Source organism: Tamandua tetradactyla, chromosome 12, assembly GCF_023851605.1.
Source record: "Tamandua tetradactyla isolate mTamTet1 chromosome 12, mTamTet1.pri, whole genome shotgun sequence".
Lineage (NCBI taxonomy): Eukaryota > Metazoa > Chordata > Mammalia > Pilosa > Myrmecophagidae > Tamandua > Tamandua tetradactyla.
The window spans coordinates 31,800,254-31,821,246 of NC_135338.1; the positions used below are offsets into that span (position 1 = coordinate 31,800,254).

General features: G+C 36.8%; 2 protein-coding genes and 1 long non-coding RNA gene across 13 annotated transcripts in view; 2 read left to right on the top strand and 1 right to left on the bottom strand.

Moving 5' to 3' along the window:
- Positions 1-6,339, top strand: part of RBM25 (RNA binding motif protein 25) — a 63,454-nt gene extending 57,115 nt beyond the window's left edge. For all 6 annotated transcript variants that reach the window (XM_077122934.1, XM_077122928.1, XM_077122932.1 and 3 more), the window contains 2 exons: positions 355-402; positions 5,918-6,339. In XM_077122934.1, the coding sequence (XP_076979049.1) occupies positions 355-402; positions 5,918-6,010 (141 nt within the window). In that variant the 3' untranslated portion in view covers positions 6,011-6,339. The remainder of the gene's footprint in view (positions 1-354; positions 403-5,917) is intronic.
- LOC143651969 (uncharacterized) lies at positions 5,386-12,592 on the bottom strand. The gene is made up of 3 exons (XR_013160351.1): positions 12,474-12,592; positions 12,180-12,288; positions 5,386-5,566 (listed from the first exon to the last, which is right to left on the bottom strand). It is a non-coding gene; the product is annotated as an uncharacterized LOC143651969 (long non-coding RNA).
- Positions 12,579-20,993, top strand: part of PSEN1 (presenilin 1) — a 125,729-nt gene continuing 117,314 nt past the window's right edge. For 2 of the 6 annotated variants that reach the window (XM_077122950.1, XM_077122954.1), the window contains exons 1-2: positions 12,579-12,683; positions 15,174-15,232. In XM_077122950.1, the coding sequence (XP_076979065.1) occupies positions 15,231-15,232 (2 nt within the window). In that variant the 5' untranslated portion in view covers positions 12,579-12,683; positions 15,174-15,230. Of the gene's footprint in view, positions 12,731-12,962; positions 14,242-15,173; positions 15,233-20,993 lie in introns of those variants that run through there. The other 4 variants (XM_077122951.1, XM_077122953.1, XM_077122955.1 and 1 more) reach the window with 4 other exon arrangements.

Sequence of the window (20,993 nt, forward strand, 5' to 3'; positions counted from 1 at the left end):
ATGAAGGTATAACTGTGTGCATTCCATCAGTACTGCTCTTTTAACATTAGAAAGTGCACATTTGGGCACCCTTTCTATTTGTAATTATTGTAGCATTAAAACTTGTATAAATGAATTCTGGCTCTGAATTATAAAACTATTAGAACACTATAGTGATTAGGATCCAAGGTTTTGCTGTCAAGCTTCCACTGAAGTTAGTGAGATTCTAGGGAATTAAAAGGTCTGTAGATAGATTCCTTGGCCACGAGAACTTCCCATAGCAGTTTGTGAGTTTGTACTTAAAATTTTTTGATGACATTGCTAATTTTTTGTTTATCTTCAAAGTGAGAATTTGTTTTTGTTTTTATTTTCCAGGTTATGGCTCACAGTTCACCTCAGAGCATTTTAGATGATGTTGCCATGGTAAGTTAGAAATTCACTTTTACTAATTGTTTATGTAAATGACCAAACTGTAGCTTCTCTGAATTTGATGGACTTTTCTGTATTAGTTTCTGAATCTTTTTTGTAGGTCTGAATTAAACTTTGAATATGTATTAAAAGAGGTTAAAGGCACTCAGAACAAGGTATTACACAACACAAAAATTAGGGTTTCTTAAAAAACATTTTTTATTGTGAAATATAACATATATACAAAAAGCAATAAATTTTGAAGTACATTGTACCAATTAGTTATAGAACAGAATTCAGAGTTTGGTATGGGTTACAGTTCTCAGTTTTAGATTTTTCGTTCTGGCTGCTCCAAGACACTGGAGAGTAAAAGAAATATTAGTATGATGATTCAGTAGATACTCATTTGTTAAATCTTATCTTCTCTATTATAACTCCTCCTTCTCCTTTGACCCTTTTCCCAATCTTTAGGAGTATTTGGGTTCTACCCATTCTAACTTTTTCATGTTGGAAAGGAATGTCGATAATATGGGATAGGGAAATGGAGCTAGTTGATGTTCTTGAAGAGGCTGGCCCTTCTGAGTTTCAGAAGTTATCTAGCCTAGGAACCATCTCAACGTTGTAGTTTTCTGGAAATAATCTTAGTGTATGAAACTTTTGTAGAATCTCAGGTGGAGCCCTAGGCGTTCTTTGGGATTAACAGGACATACATATCCTATACATATGTATGTTAGTATATATAATGTATTTTTTGGTATTACATATTTTTGTATGTTGGCTATAGGGTTCACATTTCATTCTTTTTCCATGTGAGTGTCTGTTATTGCATGTGAGGACTGTTATTGCAGTACCATTTGTTGAGTTTCGTTTTTTCGTGGTTTTTTTTTTTTAACATGGGCAGGAATCGAACCCGGGTCCTCTGGCATGGCAGGCCAGCGTTCTTGCCTGCTGAGTCACCGTGGACCCCCCTTGCCATTTTTTTTTTTGTTTTTGAGTGTATAGGCAGGGGGTTGAACCTGGTCTCCCGCATACCAGGTGAGAATTCACTAAACTACCTGTGTGCCCCGGTTGTTTTTTTAACCAGACTCTTTTCCCCCTTCTTTGGTGTTTGTATGTATAAATATAAATCTTGGGTTTATTCATCATTTATTAAATGCTTACTGGGTTGAGCAGTGCATTAAAAGGAAATTTGCCCTTAAAGAGCTAGTAGGAAGACAGGTGTACACATATTGATATTATAAGACCCTTGCTAGAATGGAAGTATGTGAAAGGAATAATGGGATTAGAAGATAGGATATAGAACATCTGATTATAATTGAGGGTAATTAGAAAAAGCAAAATACTAATTCCTTCTCAACCAGGCCATAAAGGTTGTATAACCATTTTGTCCTCAGACAGGTACCTGTTGGGTCAGTAGTTAGGCTCCAGATTGCCATTTATATTTACTTTGGTTTTAGAGTAGCGTCTATGGTTGCATTTATCTAACATTGTGATTTTGTGAAAAAATGAATCAGAAAGAGCATTGATTGTAAAGATGAGAATGATGGAAATAATGGACAATGTGCTCCAAACTAGAAGAGAATATGGTTATCTCTTCTACATCCTGGGGGTTAAGGGTGTGGTGCTAATGATCTGAAATGTCCGTGTAAATTTTTTTGGCCCTCCCTTCATTTCAAAGAAGTCTGATTTTTTTTTATGGGGTGTTTACAGTACCTTAGTGTAAAATTTGAGTTATGTATGCATACATTTTATGCGTTTCTGAGTTTCTAAATTTTTCTATGTCGTTTGCTCACCTTTTTATGTAATCTGTGGCTTCTGCACAGCTCCCTCAAAATTCCCATTTAATTTCTTGTGCCAACCTGCAATATATTGACACTGCAGTAGAGACCAGAAGGGAGCTAGCTAGTGGTTAGAATGAATGAAGGACTGGTAGTTCTAACCAAGTTATGAAAGTTGTGTTAGAATAAAAAAAAATACTGGGAAAAGAGAAGGTTATGGTCAGAGGGTAGAGTGTTGAAGTTTAAGAATACAGTGCTGCATCAGTCCAAATGATGGTTGTAGGAGAGGGTTTATGGAGTTTTGTTGTTAACATTTTTCAGAATAATAGCGAACTTTCAGCCTGGGCCATGCACATAGGTGTTGAAATTTCTGGGTATTGGGACAGGGATTGGAGAGAAATAACGGAACCAGATGACAGAGGGCTCAGGCAATGTGGGGAAAAGAACAGGTGATTGCTAGATACCTGTTGGAGTGAAAAGGGTGGTGTAGTGAGGATTAATAAATCTTAATGGAAATGCTTTTTTTCTGAAGATAGAAATAGTGAGGAAGCAGAACACTGCTAGCTGTTTCCCCCTTCCTGTGATATAGAAATGAAAGCATTGAGAGTGAGGAACTTCGTAAAAGGGCTACAGAGTTGATGTTATAGGGGAATAGAACAGGTGAGGAAATGAACCGACTAATAAAGAAGTTGAAGATAGAATGGAATTAAAATAGAATGGAATAGGGGTCAGAATGGTAGAGTGAAGATGAGCTAGGAAAGAGGAAGAAACATCAAGTAGGATATAAGATAATAGATGACTGGGGGAGCTTGCATTTTGAACTGCAGCCAAGGATGGCAGTGAGGGTCATAGTGGGGTTCCAAACCAAAAGGAACTCGGAGGTCAGGTGTGTTTTGTCCAGGCACTATATGATGTCTAAAGGCAGGTGACATTCATTTTCTGCTGCTCAGCCAGCCAGGTGTATCTGTTGTTTAGAATCCTGATAAAACATTTATGAAACATATATTTTCTCCAAGCTCCAAGAAGTATGAATGGGCCACTATCCTTGGGGAAGGAATGTGAACTTCCCTAAGTGTTCATCTTCTTTTTTTTTTTTTAAACATGGGCAGGCACTGGGAATCGAACCCGGGTCCTCTGGCATGGCAGGCAAACATTCTTGCCTGCTAAGCCACCATGGCCCGCCCTCCATCTTCTTTAAAGATTATCCCTGGGGTGGAGAGAGGTTGTCATAGTTAGACTCAAATGAGGGAATTTTTTTTTTAAGGGAAGGTGAGTTTTATTTTATTTTTTCATTTTTTTGTGTTATCCAACCAAAACAACATACAAACATGAACATTCTTAACATACAAACATTCCGTGTATGGTGTACAATCAGTGTCTCACAGTGCCATCACATAGTAGTATATTCATCACCATGATTATTTTTTACATTTGCATCACTCCAGAAAAAGAAATAAAAAGAAAAAAAAAACTCACACATGCCTTACCCCTGACCCCTCTCTTTTACTGACCACTAGTATTTCCATCTACCCAATATATTTTAACCTTTGTTCCCCCATTATTTATTTTTAATCCATATTTTTTGCTAATCTGTCAATATCATAGATAAAAGGAGCACCAGACACAAGGATTTCACAATCACATCACATTGCGAAAGCTGTATCATTATACAATCATCTTCAAGAAACAAGGCTACTGGAACACAGCTCTACAGTTTCAGGCACTTCCCTCTAGCCTCTCTAATGCACATTAAACTAAAAAGGGGATATCTATAAAATGCTTAAGAATAACCTCCAGGATAACCACTCAACTCTGTTTGAAATCTCTCAGCCACTGACCCTGTATTTTATCTCATTTCTCTTTTCCCCCTTTTGGTCAAAAAGGTTTTCTCAATCCCTTGATGCTGAGTCCCAGCTCAATCTAGGATTTCTGTTCCACATTGCCAGGGAGGTTTACACCCCAGGGATTCATGTTCTATGTAGAGAAGGGGAGGGCGGTGAGTTTGCTTGCTGTGTAGGCTGAGAGAGAGGGAGAGAGGCCACATCTGAGCAACAAAAGAGGTTCTCAGGGGGTGACTCTTAGGCCTAATTTTAAGTAGGCTTAGTCTATCCTTTGTGGGTATAAGTTTCATAGGAACAAACCCCAAGATTGAGGGCTTGACCTATTTATTTGGTTGTCCTCACTGCTTGTGCGAATATCAGGAATTCTCCAAATGGGGAAGTTGAATTTTCCCCCTTTCTCCCCATTCCTCCAAGGCAATTTTGCAAATACTTTTTTATTCACTGTTCAGATCACTCTGGGATTTATTGGGGCATCACTCTGGACAAACCTACAAAATCTTAAGCGCTATTCAAGGTTCCATGTACTTAATGGTGTTCAATTAAACTGTCCATATACGTTATATTAGGAAATACACTGGTCAAAATACAAATTTTGAACCCAATAAACATTTTTTGCTTTAGTCTACATGTAAGTTAAAGGTTTAAAATATGAATGACCATTTATTTTCAGCACCTTGCAATATTGACATTCCTTTATTTTTCCTCATGCAAAAACATTTTTTAATTTGTACGTTTAGTCACTGTCTTTGTACACTCTAGGCATTCCTAAATTATACTATCTTAGTCTTTATCATCTGTCTTTCCATTAAAAAATGAGGGAATTATTAAAAAAGTCAATGCTCTCCTAATTTTTGGCCTTAGTGGAGTTGCAGTCACTGTCACTGAAGATTTTGTGTATCACTGTTAATCTAGTCTGATGAGACATTTTGATATTTGTTGTTTAACTAGACTCTTTGCTGCTCACTCACTTCTCTTACATGGTTTTTGACAATTTTTTGGTTCACTGTTGATCACTGTGGTAGGAAACCAAATTGATTCTGTGTTGTCAGATCAGTCCTGATATGGGTCCTCTGAATGCCACTTGAATGAAGAGATTAAATGTTTAATATAAGTAGTACTTTGCTCTTATAAATCTGATCATACCATTCTTCATTTTGCATTAATTGATGAACTTTGGCTGCATTTTGTGCTTAAATCTGTATTAATTTGAAGGTATGACTTTTGTATTAATTAGCGTTCAGCATAGGTCTTCCCTAAAGTTTGATGGCAGTGTTCATTTACTCTGTTTACTATATAAGATATTGTATTAAGTTCTTTACATATATTCTCCTTTAATGTTTAATTCAGTGTCACATACATAATAAACACTTTGATAAATGTTAAATTGTAAGATTTTTTATTGAAGGATAAATGCAATAACTGATAAATAGCTATATAAAGTTATTATGTAGTTATGCATTTAGTTCTGCTTAAATTAACTATGTTCTGGGCCACGGTGGCTCAACAGGCAGAGTTCTCACCTGCCTTGCCGGAGATGGAGTTTCGTTTCCTGGTGCCTGCCTGTGCAAACAAACAAACAAACAAAAAAAGTGAGGTAGTAAATTACTGTGTTCTTTATGAAAAGTATTTGCTTTCTTTAAAACTTTTGCCAGAAATGGATAAATGTAATATCCATAAAGATAAGAATAACAGTTGAATCAGAACAATATTCTAGTATCACTGTTTAAATAAGCCATGGAATTTTGCGGGATGTTTTTTTTTTTTTTGTAATTTACATGTTTTTCTTAATACGTTTCTCAAACTAGACAGATTTCCTTTGTCTTTTATAGATAAAACCCTTTTTTGTGTTGAGTCACTCAATATTGTTCGAGATGCTGCTGATTATTTATGTGTTTTGTTTTTCTCCTCTAGGTACTTGATGAAGAAGCAGAAGTTTTTATAGTCAAAATGTGGAGATTATTGATATATGAAACAGAAGCCAAGAAAATTGGTCTTGTGAAGTAAAACTCTTTTTACATTTAGAGTTCCATTTCAGATTTCTTCTTCTTTCTCACCATTCAAAGGACTTTGAAGTTTTCTTTGTCCTCAAAGACATTTGTGAGACCTGTAATTTTTTTTTATGTAGAAAATGTGAATTTTTTTTTGGTCCTCTGATTTGTTGATTGTGTACTCCCTTGGTTGTAAAGTCATCTGAGTCCTACCTTGGTTCACTTTATACTCACCAGGTACAAATTACTGGTATGTTTTATAAGCCGCAGCTACTGTACACAGCCTATCTGATATAATCTTGTTCTGCTGATTTGTTCCTTGTAAATATTAAAATGACTCCCCAATTCTTTTGCAGAATTGCACTTAATATTGAACTGTACTGTATAGGAACCAACATGAACAATTTTAATTGAATGAATACCACTCACATCTATTATTCCCCTTTGATCAGAAATGGCAAGGCCTTGTAAAGGTGTGGAATTTAAAATTAGAATGCAAGGATTCAGCCCACAGTTCATTTCTTCTGAATGAATGTGTTTGTGTGAATGTATGTATAAAAGTCTTACTTTTCTCTAATTTTCTTCGGAAGGCTCCCTTAAACATTTCCTAATTGCAGCATGAAGTCATAAAGGAAAAATCATATTGTGCCAACCCAAATGTCTGGGATAATTAGGTTATTAGTCTCTCAGAAAATGGTTTACTGTTGTGGTGAGAAACAGTCTGTTAAACAGGATGGTGTTTCTATGTTTTTAATTGGCTGCTTCAGCTTCTCTTTTAGGCGAGTTTGAGTTGTATAGATCCCCCCCCTCCATAATTTCATTTTCAGAAATGAGGGAGATCCTTAGATTCTTGAGAGTTTTATTACATGCATTTTCCCACAGATTGGTTCTTAGTTCAACTTTTGCTGTAAGACAACTTCTTTTTAAAGCAAAAGTGAAAAAAAATCCTTTTAAAATAAAAAAATTTAAAAACCAAAGATAAAACTAGGTGATTTTAGACACTAGGAAAAGTTTGACAAAACACAAATGGAGTTGAGGTTGATACTTTGTACAAAGTTTACACACCTTATTTCTAAGGGAGAAGTAAATCATTTAAGGCAGTTACTGATCACTCATTTTTTGCTTTCACTTTGTTGTTCTGGAAACAGTTTGAATCTTTATGTGTACACATACACATCTTAATTTACCTCTGCTCATCAAAGTTGAAATATATACTAATGATGTGCTTAAAGACATACATGAGCTGTTTAATTGTAGATCAGAACCTTACTAGGGAGCAAAATTACCTGAAAATGTAACAATTTTTAAACAGTTCATTATAAAATTAGGTGCAGCTATTTTTATGTCAGCATATTTATTTAAAAGAATGAAGATTGGCCTGTTAAAAAAGCATAACTGAGCTGAAGTTACTAGATTTTTTACATCTTAAGACATTTTAAAACACTGTTCTTAACATTGGAACACAAAATCGTTCCATTATGTAAATATTTCAATATTAAAAGTGTATATATTTGATCTGGGGGATTCATTCTTTCAGAGTCTTGTCAAATAAATGGCATGATGTTGTAATTGTGCAATGCATATTAGAAGACTTGAAAATATGGACAGAATTTTCGGTGGACTTGATTTTTATGAGTATTAGTAGCTGTAGGTGAAAGAGGCCATTTATATTTACCTTACTTATTTGGTGTAAGCTAATCAGCTGTAGAACTTTACCTTTTTAGTGTTAAAATATCTTAAATTCTGTTTTCTCAAAAATTTTAGAACAATGCCCCTTTGTCATTTACAAATTTATTTACTAGTTTTTTTTCAGATCCCTCTTTGCCCTTTTTCCAGCGCAGTTAATACTTCTTTTCTTAACATACTGCACAGTTTCTGCTTCTGAGGTATCATAATAGGTTGTTTTTATTTAGCCTGTGTTAGCATGAAGGTTTATTCTCATAAATTTAATTTCACTTGCTTTGTGTTTTCCTATTCTTTGAACTGTACTTATTTTAAAGAACACTTATAAAAGTTAGAGATACCCCTTAGCTGAAACCTTGGGGGCATACATAATACACTATTGCAACCCCAGTGGAGTTTGTGTGGCAGGATCCCAATTCAAATATTAAACATTTCTTCAGCAACACAGAAGTAGTCACACTAAGTGGGGTAAAGACCATTACTAGTATAATGTCAGTTCAAGTCAGATTTTCCGTTCAGCTTAATGAAAAGCCTTTAGGTTTTCAGAGCTTAGAAGCTGAACAAGAGTTCAGAATTGCATGTAAAGAATTGGACAGGTATAAGCTGGCATATTCTAATATCTGGGAAAATACATTAAGAAATGTCTAGTAAATTCATTGGGCTTTCTGGATTGCCTTTACTATACACATGAATTAATTTCAGTTTGGAAATCATATTCATATTTCTTATTCAAGTTATAAAAATTGAAAAGGTTGAGATCCATTCTTGATCTAGCACTTACAATTCTACATATGAACATCTGTGTACAGACAGTGAAGTTATTTGAAGTAGTTTTCCTCAAACTTTAATGTTGTATTTGAGCCACTTAGGGATCTTGTTAAAATGCACACTCTGGGGCCGTTCACCAGTGGGTCAGTGGCAGAATTCTTGCCTGCTGTGCCAGAGACCTGGGTTTGATTCCTGGAGTCTGCCCATGCCAAAAAAAAAAAAAAAAAAGAACGCAGACTCTGCTTTCGTAGCTCTGGGGTAGGGCCTAAATTAAAAATTTTGCATTTCAGACCAGCTTGTGAGTGATTCCAAGGACTACACTTTAATTGGCAAGGGTTTAAAGTACCTACTCAGTACTATTTTTATCCTAACAAACTATACCAGTGCAATTTTTCTTTTTAAAGAGAGAAATATTTTTCTGAGGCAAATATATAGATACATGTTATGTATGCCTGTGAACAGAGAGTAATCTTCCAAAATGACACCTGAGAACAACCCTGATATTCTAGGCTTTTATTCCACCGGCATTTTCTTAGAGAATTTTACAATACCTACTCTGTATCTGAACATACTATTTAATAGTGTACAAGCTATTTATTAGTAGAAGCTAATGATTATTTTTTGTGGAGAGTGCTATTTCAGGTATTAATCAGATATGAATGCAGATATAGTAAACACACAGAAAATAGTGGGCTTGAGGGCCAAATTAAACTAAAACACTATAGTTTTTTCTCCTTGCATATGGAGGGAAATAAATTTTAAAATATGTAAATAAAATATTAACAGGTATACAGTGTTTATATGAGGCTTATTTATCCAGCTCTTTCTAATAGGTTATGAATGCTCCCAATTTCTACCCCTAAACTTCTGAAAGGTTTTATGCCAAAATGGTTTTTCAGGTTGCAGTTTACCTTTCTCTTAATCATATGAAATTGAGAAATAGTTTTACTCAGCAAGAGAGGATGAAATTGACTTGTGAATCCCACTGGAGATGGAAGAGAATCTCAGGCAAAGAAACAGTCTAATGTCAAGAAGAAAACTGGAAAGTTCATATATACATACACTTTTTTTAACCCAGGAGCTATTACTATTACATTCGTTCTCTAGACCGAAGTGAGCTTATGATAAACTGGTAGATTTTTTTGAAATGTGATTGTGGTAAGTTATTGAAATATTTATGTTTGTTTATATACATTTGAATGCTTACATTTTTATCTTTATTTTACAGATTCTTTGCTTTTCATTTCATTATGAAGGTCAAATTATGAATGGCCATCTAAAATGCCCAGGAAAAATATAATTTCTATAAAAAAATGAATAAAGATTTTTTCAAGCCATGTTGTTTGAATTAAATGACATTACAAGTCTGCCTACTCTGCCACAGCATGTATTAGTTGGGTTAATGACTCTTAGATTCTTGTGCACAGAGTGGGAACTAACAGTGAAACTTTTTGGGGTATACTTATTGAAACTCATGGTATAGTAGACATGGCTATTCTTGCCTAAATGGATGACCTTACTATGACTTAACCATTAGAATTTCTGTTGTAGTTATGTTTATATATATATATATTTATTTTCATTCACCAGACATTTATCAAACATTTGATATATGCTGTTCATGTTATAAGCTTGGTGAGGTGAATACAGAGATAAATAAAGAGACTTTATTTATACCTGATAGCTTGATGTTTAAGAAGGAAGAATTACACAGTAATTGGAGAAATGGTAGTAACATAAGGGGGGAGGGATCATAGCAAGATTCTCAGCAGAGGTTAATATATGCAGAAGAGACCATTGAGGACTTCTAGTCTTTTCTACATGGTTATCTAGAGCCCCGTATGGCATTCTCATCATCTAGATCTACACTATCAACTACTATCACTAATGATGAGGCTTTAATTAAAATTTAAAATTCAGTTGTAGTCACACACGTGTGGCTAAATTAACATGAAAATTCACATTTCAAGTGCTCTGTAGTCACATAGCTGGCAGTTAACATATTGGATAGTGTAGAACATCATGATTACAGTTATTTTGGACAGTGCTGTTTCAGGTGCTATATAGCCCTAAGGGCAGAGGACATGCTTGTTAATAAAATGCCAACATGGAATGAAAGCATTTTTAGCGAAGTTTTGTAAGCAAAGAAGGTTGTAATGTGAATTTAAGAATAGTTGTAAACAATTTTTCTGTTTTGCATAACAAAAGAACAAACTAGTGAGCACTTGTAGAATCCCTAAACTGATGGTTCTTTTTTCTTGTCAGTGTTACAGTATAGGTAAAGACAGTACTCACATGAAAAGAATGGATTGTTACTGTACATAGAAAATGAAGCTACATTTTATTGAGCCAAGGATGGGGGTGGTAAAAGTTTCATTAAAATGGAAATTAGATATAATAGAAAGTGACAGCCTATTTGGAATTTAAGGCTGGTAATACAAGATCGATAAAATAAAGCCAGCCCCTGATCTTAAGCAGGTTCCAGTCTAAGGAGACCCTAGTTCTTGGAAAGAATTGGAAGAGAGAATGTGGTCAGCCACTGAACTCTGCTGACAATAATCTCATCAATCTTTCCTCCCATGGGAAACATGGCAGTGACTTGTACATGAAGACAAAGATTGATTTTTCTCCTAATCTAGCAAATAACCCTGGCTTCATAACCCTTTTTCTTTTTTTAAGTTAAATTTTTAAGTTTAAAGAATTTAAAAGGCACGATTGCCTAAGCTCTAGCTCTCCAGTTTATGACAACATCCATCTTAAACCTCTGCTTTCTGTGATTAACAGTGGGTATTACATCCATACTATCCAGAAGTCCCCACCCCACTGGCTTTGGTTTGTAACTATCCTGCAGTTTTTATCCTTGCTCAGTATTTCCGGTATCATCTCTCACTTTGGCACATGTTTTGAAAACAGACTTAGAGCTGAATCCTATCTCTTCCTTCACTGAGACTCCAGGAAGAGTAGTTTTTAGTATATGTGCCCTGAAAATTTTTCAATTATCAATTTATTCTGGCTTCTGCCTCACCGTTCCACTGAAAACTTACACAGTCACTGTTCTTAGCACTTGGGATATGTAAGTGAACAGACTCAGCAAAAAGGCAAAAATCCCTACCCATGTGAAGCTAAATGAGGTGGGTGTGTGTGTGTGGGGACAACAGATAAGGACTTGAAAAATCTTTTTTTTCCTGCCAACCTTTCCCCCTTGTTAGTGGAAAAGATTGCTTTTGCTGTTAAGTTTTTTGTATGTAAAAGCTGTTTAAATCTGTTGGTGGATTGGGGATGGAGAGAGTAGGAGAGGTTGGGAAATTGATGCTCTAAAAATGTGAAGGCATATGTGGGAGGAGTTTTAAAGAAACTTAAAATCTGACCAGATGCTATGTATCATTGATTTGCCAGTTTTCTGATTACCTGTGAGTTTCACCATTTCTCCATTGTTTCTTGGGTTTTACATGGTGGTATTAACTTTTTAGCCTTTAGATGAGTGTATGAGTGTTATGCTGCTGAAGGTTGTTGGTACTGTCTTTACCACAATTTGAAGGGAAAGCTGGTGGATGCAAAAGTCAAATGTACAAGATATTGCTAGGTCTTGGGATTCCAAAAGTAAGACCCCAGATCCCATTTTTCTCCTCTCTAGAAGCTCAATATCTAAGAAGACTGCTGTTCCCAAACTTAGAGCCCAAGAATCCCATAAGAGGTTTGTTTAAAATGCAGTTTCTCGGGTTCATCCCACTCACCAAAAGTTTTGATTCAGTGGGCCCTGGTGGATGGAGCACAGGCACTTTTAAGTAGCATCCGCTTGATCATTGCAGCTGGTTTTCATTTTGAGAAACACTAAAATTAACCCTATGGATAAAGAAAAGAAACGTTAGATTGAAGATGCTATAATTTGTGGGCCGGGAGAAGCACACTGGTTCACGTAGTCTCGGATCCCTGACAACATCAAAGTCATGCCGGCACTTTGGGTGGCTTCCATCAGGCAGGGCAAGCCCACTATAGCCAGGGCTGCGCGCTCAACCAACTAGCCGTACCGGAGATCTGCCCCGCCAACTCCAGCCTCCGCTCCTCCCCTGACGGCTGGGCCGCCAACGACGCCCGGGCCGGAAGTGACGACGACGGTGTGGCTTTGGGGGCGGGGCTTGGGACGGGCTTCTCCGGTCCGCGACTTCACATCGGAAACAAAACAGCGGCTGCTCGGGAAGAAACCTTGGTGGCGAGCGACTGGCGGCGGCGAGGAACGAGTAAGTGCGTGACGGGGAGTCCGGGGAGAGGAAGCGCCCCAGACCTGGTACGGATACGGGAACCGCGGGCTGGGTTCGGCTTTCTGTCGCGGCCAGAGCTGCGGAGCCGGTGCCCTCGAGGATGAGGGGCGGGGCGCAGCCGGGTGGGGGCCGAGAAACCCCTGTGGGAAGCGAGGAGGGGTGGCTAGTTTCTCGGACACAGGGCTTGGTGCGGGGTCTGGTCAAAAAGAGATGTCCCCATCGGGGCTTGATCCGGAAATGCGGATATCCCGGAGACGTCTCAGGGCGCAGGTGCCTTGGGCCGGGATTGATCATCTTGGTTGGAGTGGAGGAGGAGAAAAGAGGAAGAGCCTTTCGCTGGGTCTGGTTGAGCAACTGGTGAAACTCTGCGCCTCGTGCTCTGTGTCCTCGTTCGCGAGAATCGGGGGGCACTAAGTTCTCTGTCTCACATTTGAGATGGAGAACAGTCTCATGCCTTTGCCTTCAACGGGACTGTAACGAAGTATGTGTGGACAGTGTTTTGCATTTGTCTTCGGTGTTTTTTCTTCCCTCTCAGATTCTTTATAATAAGTATCTGCTTCTCGTGTAGGAAGGTAATTTTATAATTTTAAAAGCATTGTTTATTTCGGACAAAATTGAATAAAGTCTTTAAGGTTTTAGTATAGGAGATAAGAATAGTATACAAATAACTATGGCAGAACACATTGTAAGGGTATAGCAGTGTCTGAAGTTTGAGGCAAGGAGAGGTCAGAGCTGGTTAAGAGAATCTGAGTTTTTTTGCGGTGGAAGGGTTTCAGTCTTGGAGTTGAAGGGGGAGGAATGCATTATAATCAGAGGGTGTACCACAAACAGGGGCCTCTGGGTTTTAAACTAAGTATCCAGTGACTCAGAACATTAAATAACTTTTATGAAGAGAATGAAAGAAGAAAGTAGATTGGAGCCTGCTGTATTTGTCTAATTTCAACCACCTGCAAAAAGCATATTTCAGTTGTCCCTAGCCCATCTGCAGCGTTCAACCAGGTTAAGCCCTGTTTTAACAGAAAACCCTTACAGTGAAAAAGAACCCTGTTTATTGGTGCGTAGACATCCTTTGCTTTCCCCCAGCCCCTGACAAAAAAAAAAACAAAACAGATGAGGGAAATGGCATCAGTCTACTGGCTTCCTCTTCTATTCCTGGCTTTCAGGTAGATAGCTCCTTTAGTTCTCGTATACTTTCCTCTGGATGGGTATGACTTAGTGCTGCATTTGAAGTTGATTGTTGCTACTAGAACAAGACTGCTGCATGGATTCCCATCTTTCCCATTCTTGGGGAAATTGGAGGATTGAAGTTGTACTGGGTATCATTTTAGCAGGAAAGATGTAATATTTGCCTGTGGCCAAGGCTTATGTGGTCTTTTTCCTTTCTCAGACCCAGGTTCCCACTGTTCCTGCAGTGTAGAACTGCTATTATATCAGACTGTAGGAAGAGGCTTATTTCTCCTGGATATATTCTCAAATACCTTTTTAAGGACCTGTTTAACTGCTCCTTAATCTGATGGATGCCAGGCAGAATTGAAAGGTACATTGAGGGCTGCACTGTTGTGATCAGAGTTTTACTTTATACATGTTAATCTGATATTGGTATTGCTCTCTTGCGTAGTTCAAGAGGGGTTTAGAAAGGAGAAATATGAACTGGATAGGGTAACCAATTGAGGAGGAAGGTATAAAGTGTAAAGTTGAATAGAAAGCTTTGAGCTTGGGGAATGGAGAAGACTGTCTCAGAAAAAAAGGTAAGTTAGGAGGAAATAACGCTAAAGGGAAAGATGAGGAAGTTGTTTTGAAGTATCGCTTTTGAAGTGTCAGCAGATGAAAATGTCCCATGGACAGAACTGGAGCTATAAACATGAGTCACTGAAATAGGTTTACAGGTTAATGTTGGAGAAGTGGAAAAGAGAAGGAAGGGGAAAAGGGAGCTAAGCACAGACTTAGGAACACTTAACAGTGAGGGGTAGGAGAAGAACGAGGAACCAGCTAAGTGTGGAAGGGGAACCTCAATAGGGCAGTGTCACAAAAGCTGAGGAAGAGAGGGAAGTTTCAGGAAGGAAAACGTTGTCAGAGATTTTAAGTAAAGGCTTGGTGTAGAGGAAAGAACTGAAGATTTGGAGCAGCAATGGCCAATAGAAATATAATACATGTCATAAATGTAATTTAATAAGCACATTTTTTAAAGAAGGTGAAGAGAAACAGATGAACTTAATTTGAATAATTTATTTTATTTAACCCAATCCAAAATATTTCCATTTCCAAATGTAATTGATATGAAAATGTACTTGTCTATCTTCCCCACTAGATAGTAAGCTCCTTATGAAAACAGCAGCAATTTATGATTCACTGGTAAACTCAGCACTTAATACAATGTTTGGTGTGTTGAAGAAGCCCGACAAATGTGTGTTGATTAAAGAGTATTAATGTTTGATTTTTCACAATGCCTTGTGCTGTTCCTTGTTTAAGGTGATCCCAAGGAAAAAGGCATTGCAGAGTAATACTAATGATTTACAGACTAATTACATGTAAGTAGTCATTTTTATTTTCATTAAAAATTAGTTTATTCTACCCATTTCCAAAGAGAATTTGATACCATGACTGGGATAATCATACCTGCTTCCTGGAGTTATTGAAATTAAATATTCTTTAGAAAAAAATTGTTTGTATTTACAGAATATTGAGCATAAAGGACCATAACCCCATTTCACAATTCTGAAATCCAGAAACCTCTGAAAATTGAAAGGTTTTCCTAACTTATTTGATGACAAAATCTGACCTGAGCTCTTTCTAGTCTCTATTTTGTGATTTAAGGCTATTTGTATGTTTCACAATAGACTTTCATTGGACTCCCTGTAGACTTATGCCTTGATTTGGAGGTTTTCCCTAAGACCCTGTGGGAGCATTATGTAATATATTGCATCTGCATCATATTATCTTTATAAAAAAGAAAAATCTGAATTCAGAAACAACGTTTAGTCCTAAGGGAGTCAGATGAAGCATTCTGAATTTGTATTTGTTAAGTCCTTGGTTATTGATCTTCACTGATCTTCCAAGCCCACATAATCATTATTATTTAAAAACAAGTTGCCACAGTACTAAGTAACAGATCTCTGGAAAATTCAGTGGTTTAGAGCACTTATTCTCACTCAGGAGTCTCCTTTAAGGTGCAGGTCTGCGGGTCATCTTGGCAACTCTGCTTTGCAAGTTGCATACTGGGGTCTGAACTGTAGGGGCAGTGGCCCTCCTTGGTAAGCTCTTCTCAAGGCTACAGCAGAAGTGCAAGAAGGCAAGACCAACTACCCAAGTTTAGTTCAAATCTCTGCTTGTGTCATATCTGCTAAGAGCCTGTTGACCAAAGCAAGTCATATGATCATGCTCAAAGGCACTAGTTGGGTAGTGGACTGTGCCACCGTGAGTGAAAAGCAAATGACAGTCAAGCCCAGCATCGCTGTAGAGAAAAAGTATATTCCTCCCCTGGGGATGCTAGGGGAAGGAGTGAATATTTGCTATTTTAATAATAATCTGCCATATATGGTTCAGGAGTAGAGTGAGATAGAAGGAGAAAAACAAAGTCACCAAATAAGATGTATCACTATCCTTGCTCTTCTTGACATCTCTTACTTTCACAAAGCCTCTTCTACAGGTGGGGAAATTATTTGTTCCTAGTCTGTTAAAAATTAGAGGAGTCTTCCCATAATTCCTAATGTTTTATAGTCTTTAAAAATTTTTACTGTAAACTACAGTGCAGAGTTCAGTTACATTTACTGTTGGATGTGAGCTTTTAAAAACTCAAGTACAGGCTCTATAAATCCATCCATATAATCAGAACTTGGACTACCCGTCAAGGGAGATGCCGTTAAAGTAACACCAAGGCTGATTAGATACTTCTATGGAAAAAGAATAAATCATAAGCTCCTTTGGCACTTGCAAACTACTTATTAAAATGTTGATGTGGCAAAAAAATTTTTTTCTTTTAAGTGAGAGAAACTAGTCAAGTGCCCAGAGTCATTAAAGCAAGCCACAAGCCATTTTTTGTTGGATAGCAGGATGAAAAGTTTCATGAAGCTGTTTACTTTTGTAGAACGCAGATTTTGTTTGCATTTATTTTTAAGAGTGAAGAAAAAGAATGGTGTCAATTCAGGTTGCCATGCTCTATAGGAATTTGGTTTAGTTGTTAAATGTACTTTTCTAACGGTGCTTCCTTGAAAGAAATTATTAATCAACTTATTTTTAGATTCCAAACCTTGGTCCTGTGATTTTTATTTTATTTTATTTTATTTTTTTCATGGGCAGGCACTGGGAAGCTGTGACACTTTTTTAAAAAATTTATTTATTTAGTAAACATACCAACATACAAACGCAAACATGCTCACCATATGTTCATTCCATTCTACATATATAATCAGCTCACAATATCATCACATAGTTGTATATTCATCATGATAATTTCTTAGAACATTTACATCAATTCAGAAAAAGAAATAAAAAGAAAACAGAAAAAAATTCATACATACCATACCCCTTACTCCCTTTCATTGATCACTAGCATTTCAATCTACTAAATTTATTTTAACATTTGTTTGCCCCTATTATTTACTTATTATAATCTATATGTTTTACTCGTCTGTCGATAAGGTAGATAAAAGGAGCATCAGACACAGTTTTCACAATCACACAGTCACATTGCGAAAGCTATATCATTATACAATCATCTTCAAGAAACATGGCTACTGGAACACAGCTCTACATTTTCAGGCAATTCCCTCCAGCCTCTCCATTATACCTTATTTTGATATTTTTTAACAGTGCTTTGGGTAGAAAGTTTTTTGGGTACACAGCCTTTTCCATTTAGTGTATCTAAACTTGTGATTATTTGTAGTTCTATGCCTATCTCTCTTTTTATACATTGTAATAGAAATTGTGGTTGCCCATCAGAAAAAGATTTCTTTTTCCTTTTGTCTGAGCAAATGTCTTGAGATAAAGGAAATAGAAGGCAGTGAATTCAAGTCTTGTGCTATGTCAGTCTTAAATAGTCTTTTAGCAGGTGGCCAGAGAGACAAAATGCCAGAATTTACTTCCATCCCTTCTCTCTTCTTCTGCAATCCAGGTCACACCTAAGATTCTTACTTCCAGCAACTATTTTTTCTTGTTCTTAGTGCTTTGCTAAGAATGTAGTGGCTTTTGCCATGGCTGCCTGAACAGTGGGGTCATTGACCTTCTTAATGCAGTCATCAATTGTTTTCAGCTGTTACTGGACCAAAATCCAATCTGCTTTGCCTGCCCCTTTCTTTGTACCAACAGTGTTTGTTTGTTCACTAGTCCTGTCGCCTTCGCCTCTGTTTCCTACAGAACTTCCAAATAAAGAGTACCTCTTCCAGGAAAGGCCGTCCGTTGGCACTGTGATCTTCAGAACACCAAGAGAGGCATGAGGCATAGCTGGGTGAACTGGAGAAAACCTGGGCTGAGCAATAGAAGGCTTGGGTTCTGGAGGATGGGCAAATTCCTTCACGTTATTTGAACTTAGTTCCTAATGTATAAATGTGGATGCCTTTCTTCTTGGGATTTTTCTTTTTTTTTTTTTGAAAATCAAGTGGAATAATGGGTGTGAAAAGTATTTTGAAAATAGTGTTTGGATATGCTAAATGACCTGTATTATTGATGATTCTTACAAGATTTGTCTGAGAAAGCTCCAGTCTGATCAGTTTGTATAGTTTCTTGTGTTTGGACAAATCATATAAGGATAATGCAAAATTGAAACTACCAGATTTTTATTACACCTTATCCTTTTTTTTTTTAGAGAAATACTGGGACTGTTGTACATCAGGGGCTGCCTTTAGCACTTCTGTTTTTAATTTACACTATTGAAGTTTAAGATCTCACTTGCTTCTAAGCCAAAGTTTTATTAGCAATAAAAATCAGCTCATTGTATCTTTTTTTTTTTTTTCACTTTGCATACACTTTTTTATTCACTGTTCAAATCCTTCTGGGACTTATGGAGGCATCACTCTGGACAAACCTACAAAATTTCATGTCCTACTCAAGGTTCCATGTACTTATGGTGTTCAATTAAGCTGCCCACATAAGTTATATTAGGAAATGCACTAGTCAAAATATAAATACCAAACCCATTTTAAAATGAACAATTCAGTGGCATTTAGTACACTCACAATGTTGTGCAGGCACCTCCACAAGTTCCCAAACATCTTCATCACCCCAAAAGGAAACCCCCAGACCCATTAATCATTTACTCCTCACTCCCCCCAGACCCTGGCAACTACCAACCTGCTTTTACCTCTATGGATTTACCTATTCTGGATGAGTACTTTTTTTTTGTATGCTGTATGGCAGGGGTCACACTTTTTTTTTTTAATTTTTTTATTAATTAAAAAAAATTAACTAACACAACATTTAGAAATCATTCCGTTCTACATATGCAATCAGTAATTCTTAATATCATCACATAGGTGTATGGTCATCATTTCTCAGTACATATGCATCGATTTAGAGAAAGAAATAGCACGACAACAGAAAAAGAAATAAAGTGATAACACAGAGAGAAAACAAAACTAAAAATAAAAAGTACAAAAATATATAAGAGAAAAAAAAAAACAAAAAAACTATAGCTCAGATGCAGCTTCATTCAGCGTTCCAACATAATTACATTACAATTAGGCAGTATTGTGCTGACCATTTTTTTTAGAAATCATACCATTCTACATATGCAATCAGTAATTCTTAACATCATCACATAGATGCATGATCATCGTTTCTTAGTACATTTGCATCGGTTTAGAACTAGCAATATAACTGAAAAAGATATAGAATGTTGATATAGAGAAAAAAATAAAAGTAATAATAATAAGAACAAAACAAACAAAACAAAACAAAACAAAAACCTATAGCTCGGATGCAGCTTCATTCAGTATTTTAACATGATTACTTTACAATTAGGTATTATTGTGCTGTCCATTTTTGAGTTTTTGTATCTAGTCCTATTGCACAGTCTGTATTCCATCAGCTCCAATTACCCATTATCTTACCCTGTTTCTAATTCCTGCTGAACTCTGTTACCAATGACATATTCCAAGTTTATTCTCGAGTGTCGATTCACATCATTGGGACCATATAGTATTTGTCTTTTAGTTTTTGGCTATACTCACTCAGCATAATGTTCTCTAGGTCCATCCATGTTATTACATGCTTCATAAGTTTATCCTGCCTTAAAGCTGCATAATATTCCATCATATGTATATACCACAGTTTGTTTAGCCACTCGTCTGTTGATGGACATTTTGGTTGTTTCCATCTCTTTGCAATTGTAAATAACGCTGCTATAAACATTGGTGTGCAAATGTCTGTTTGAGTTTTTGCCCTTAATTCCTTTGAGTAGATTCCCAGCAATGGTATTGCTGGGTCGTATGGCAGTTCTATATTCAGCTTTTTGAGGAACCGCCAAACTGCCTTCCACAGTGGTTGCACCATTTGACATTCCCACCAACAGTGGATAAGTGTGCCTCTTTCACCGCATCCTCTCCAGCACTTGTCATTTTCTGTTTTGTTGATAATGGCCATTCTGGTGGGTGTGAGATGATATTTCATTGTGGTTTTGATTTGCATTTCTCTAATGGCCAGGGACATTGAGCATCTCTTCATGTGTCTTTTGACCATTTGTATTTCCTCCTCTGAGAGTTGTCTATTCAAGTCTTTTTCCCATTTTGTAATTGGGTTGGCTATCTTTTTGTTGTTGAGTTGAACAATCTCATTATAAATTCTGGATACTAGACCTTTATCTGATATGTCGTTTCCAAATATTGATTCCCATTGTGTAGGCTGTCTTTCTACTTTCTTGATGCACAAGAAAGTTCTAGTTCTTTGATGCACGAAAGTGTTTAATTTTGAGGAGCTCCCATTTATTTATTTCCTTCTTCAGTGCTCTTGCTTTAGGTGTAAGGTCCATAAAACCGCCTCCAATTGTAAGATTCATAAGATATCTCCCTACATTTTCCTCTAACTGTTCTATGGTCTTAGACCTAATGTTTAGATCTTTGATCCATTTTGAGTTAACTTTTGTGTAGGGTGTGAGATATGGGTCTTCTTTCATTCTTTTGCATATGGATATCCAGTTCTCTAGGCACCATTTATCGAAGAGACTGTTCTGTCCCAGGTGAGTTGGCTTGACTGCCTTATCAAAGATCAAATGTCCATAGATGAGAGGGTCTATATCTGAGCACTCTATTCGATTCCATTGGTCGATATATCTATCTTTATGCCAATACCATGCTGTTT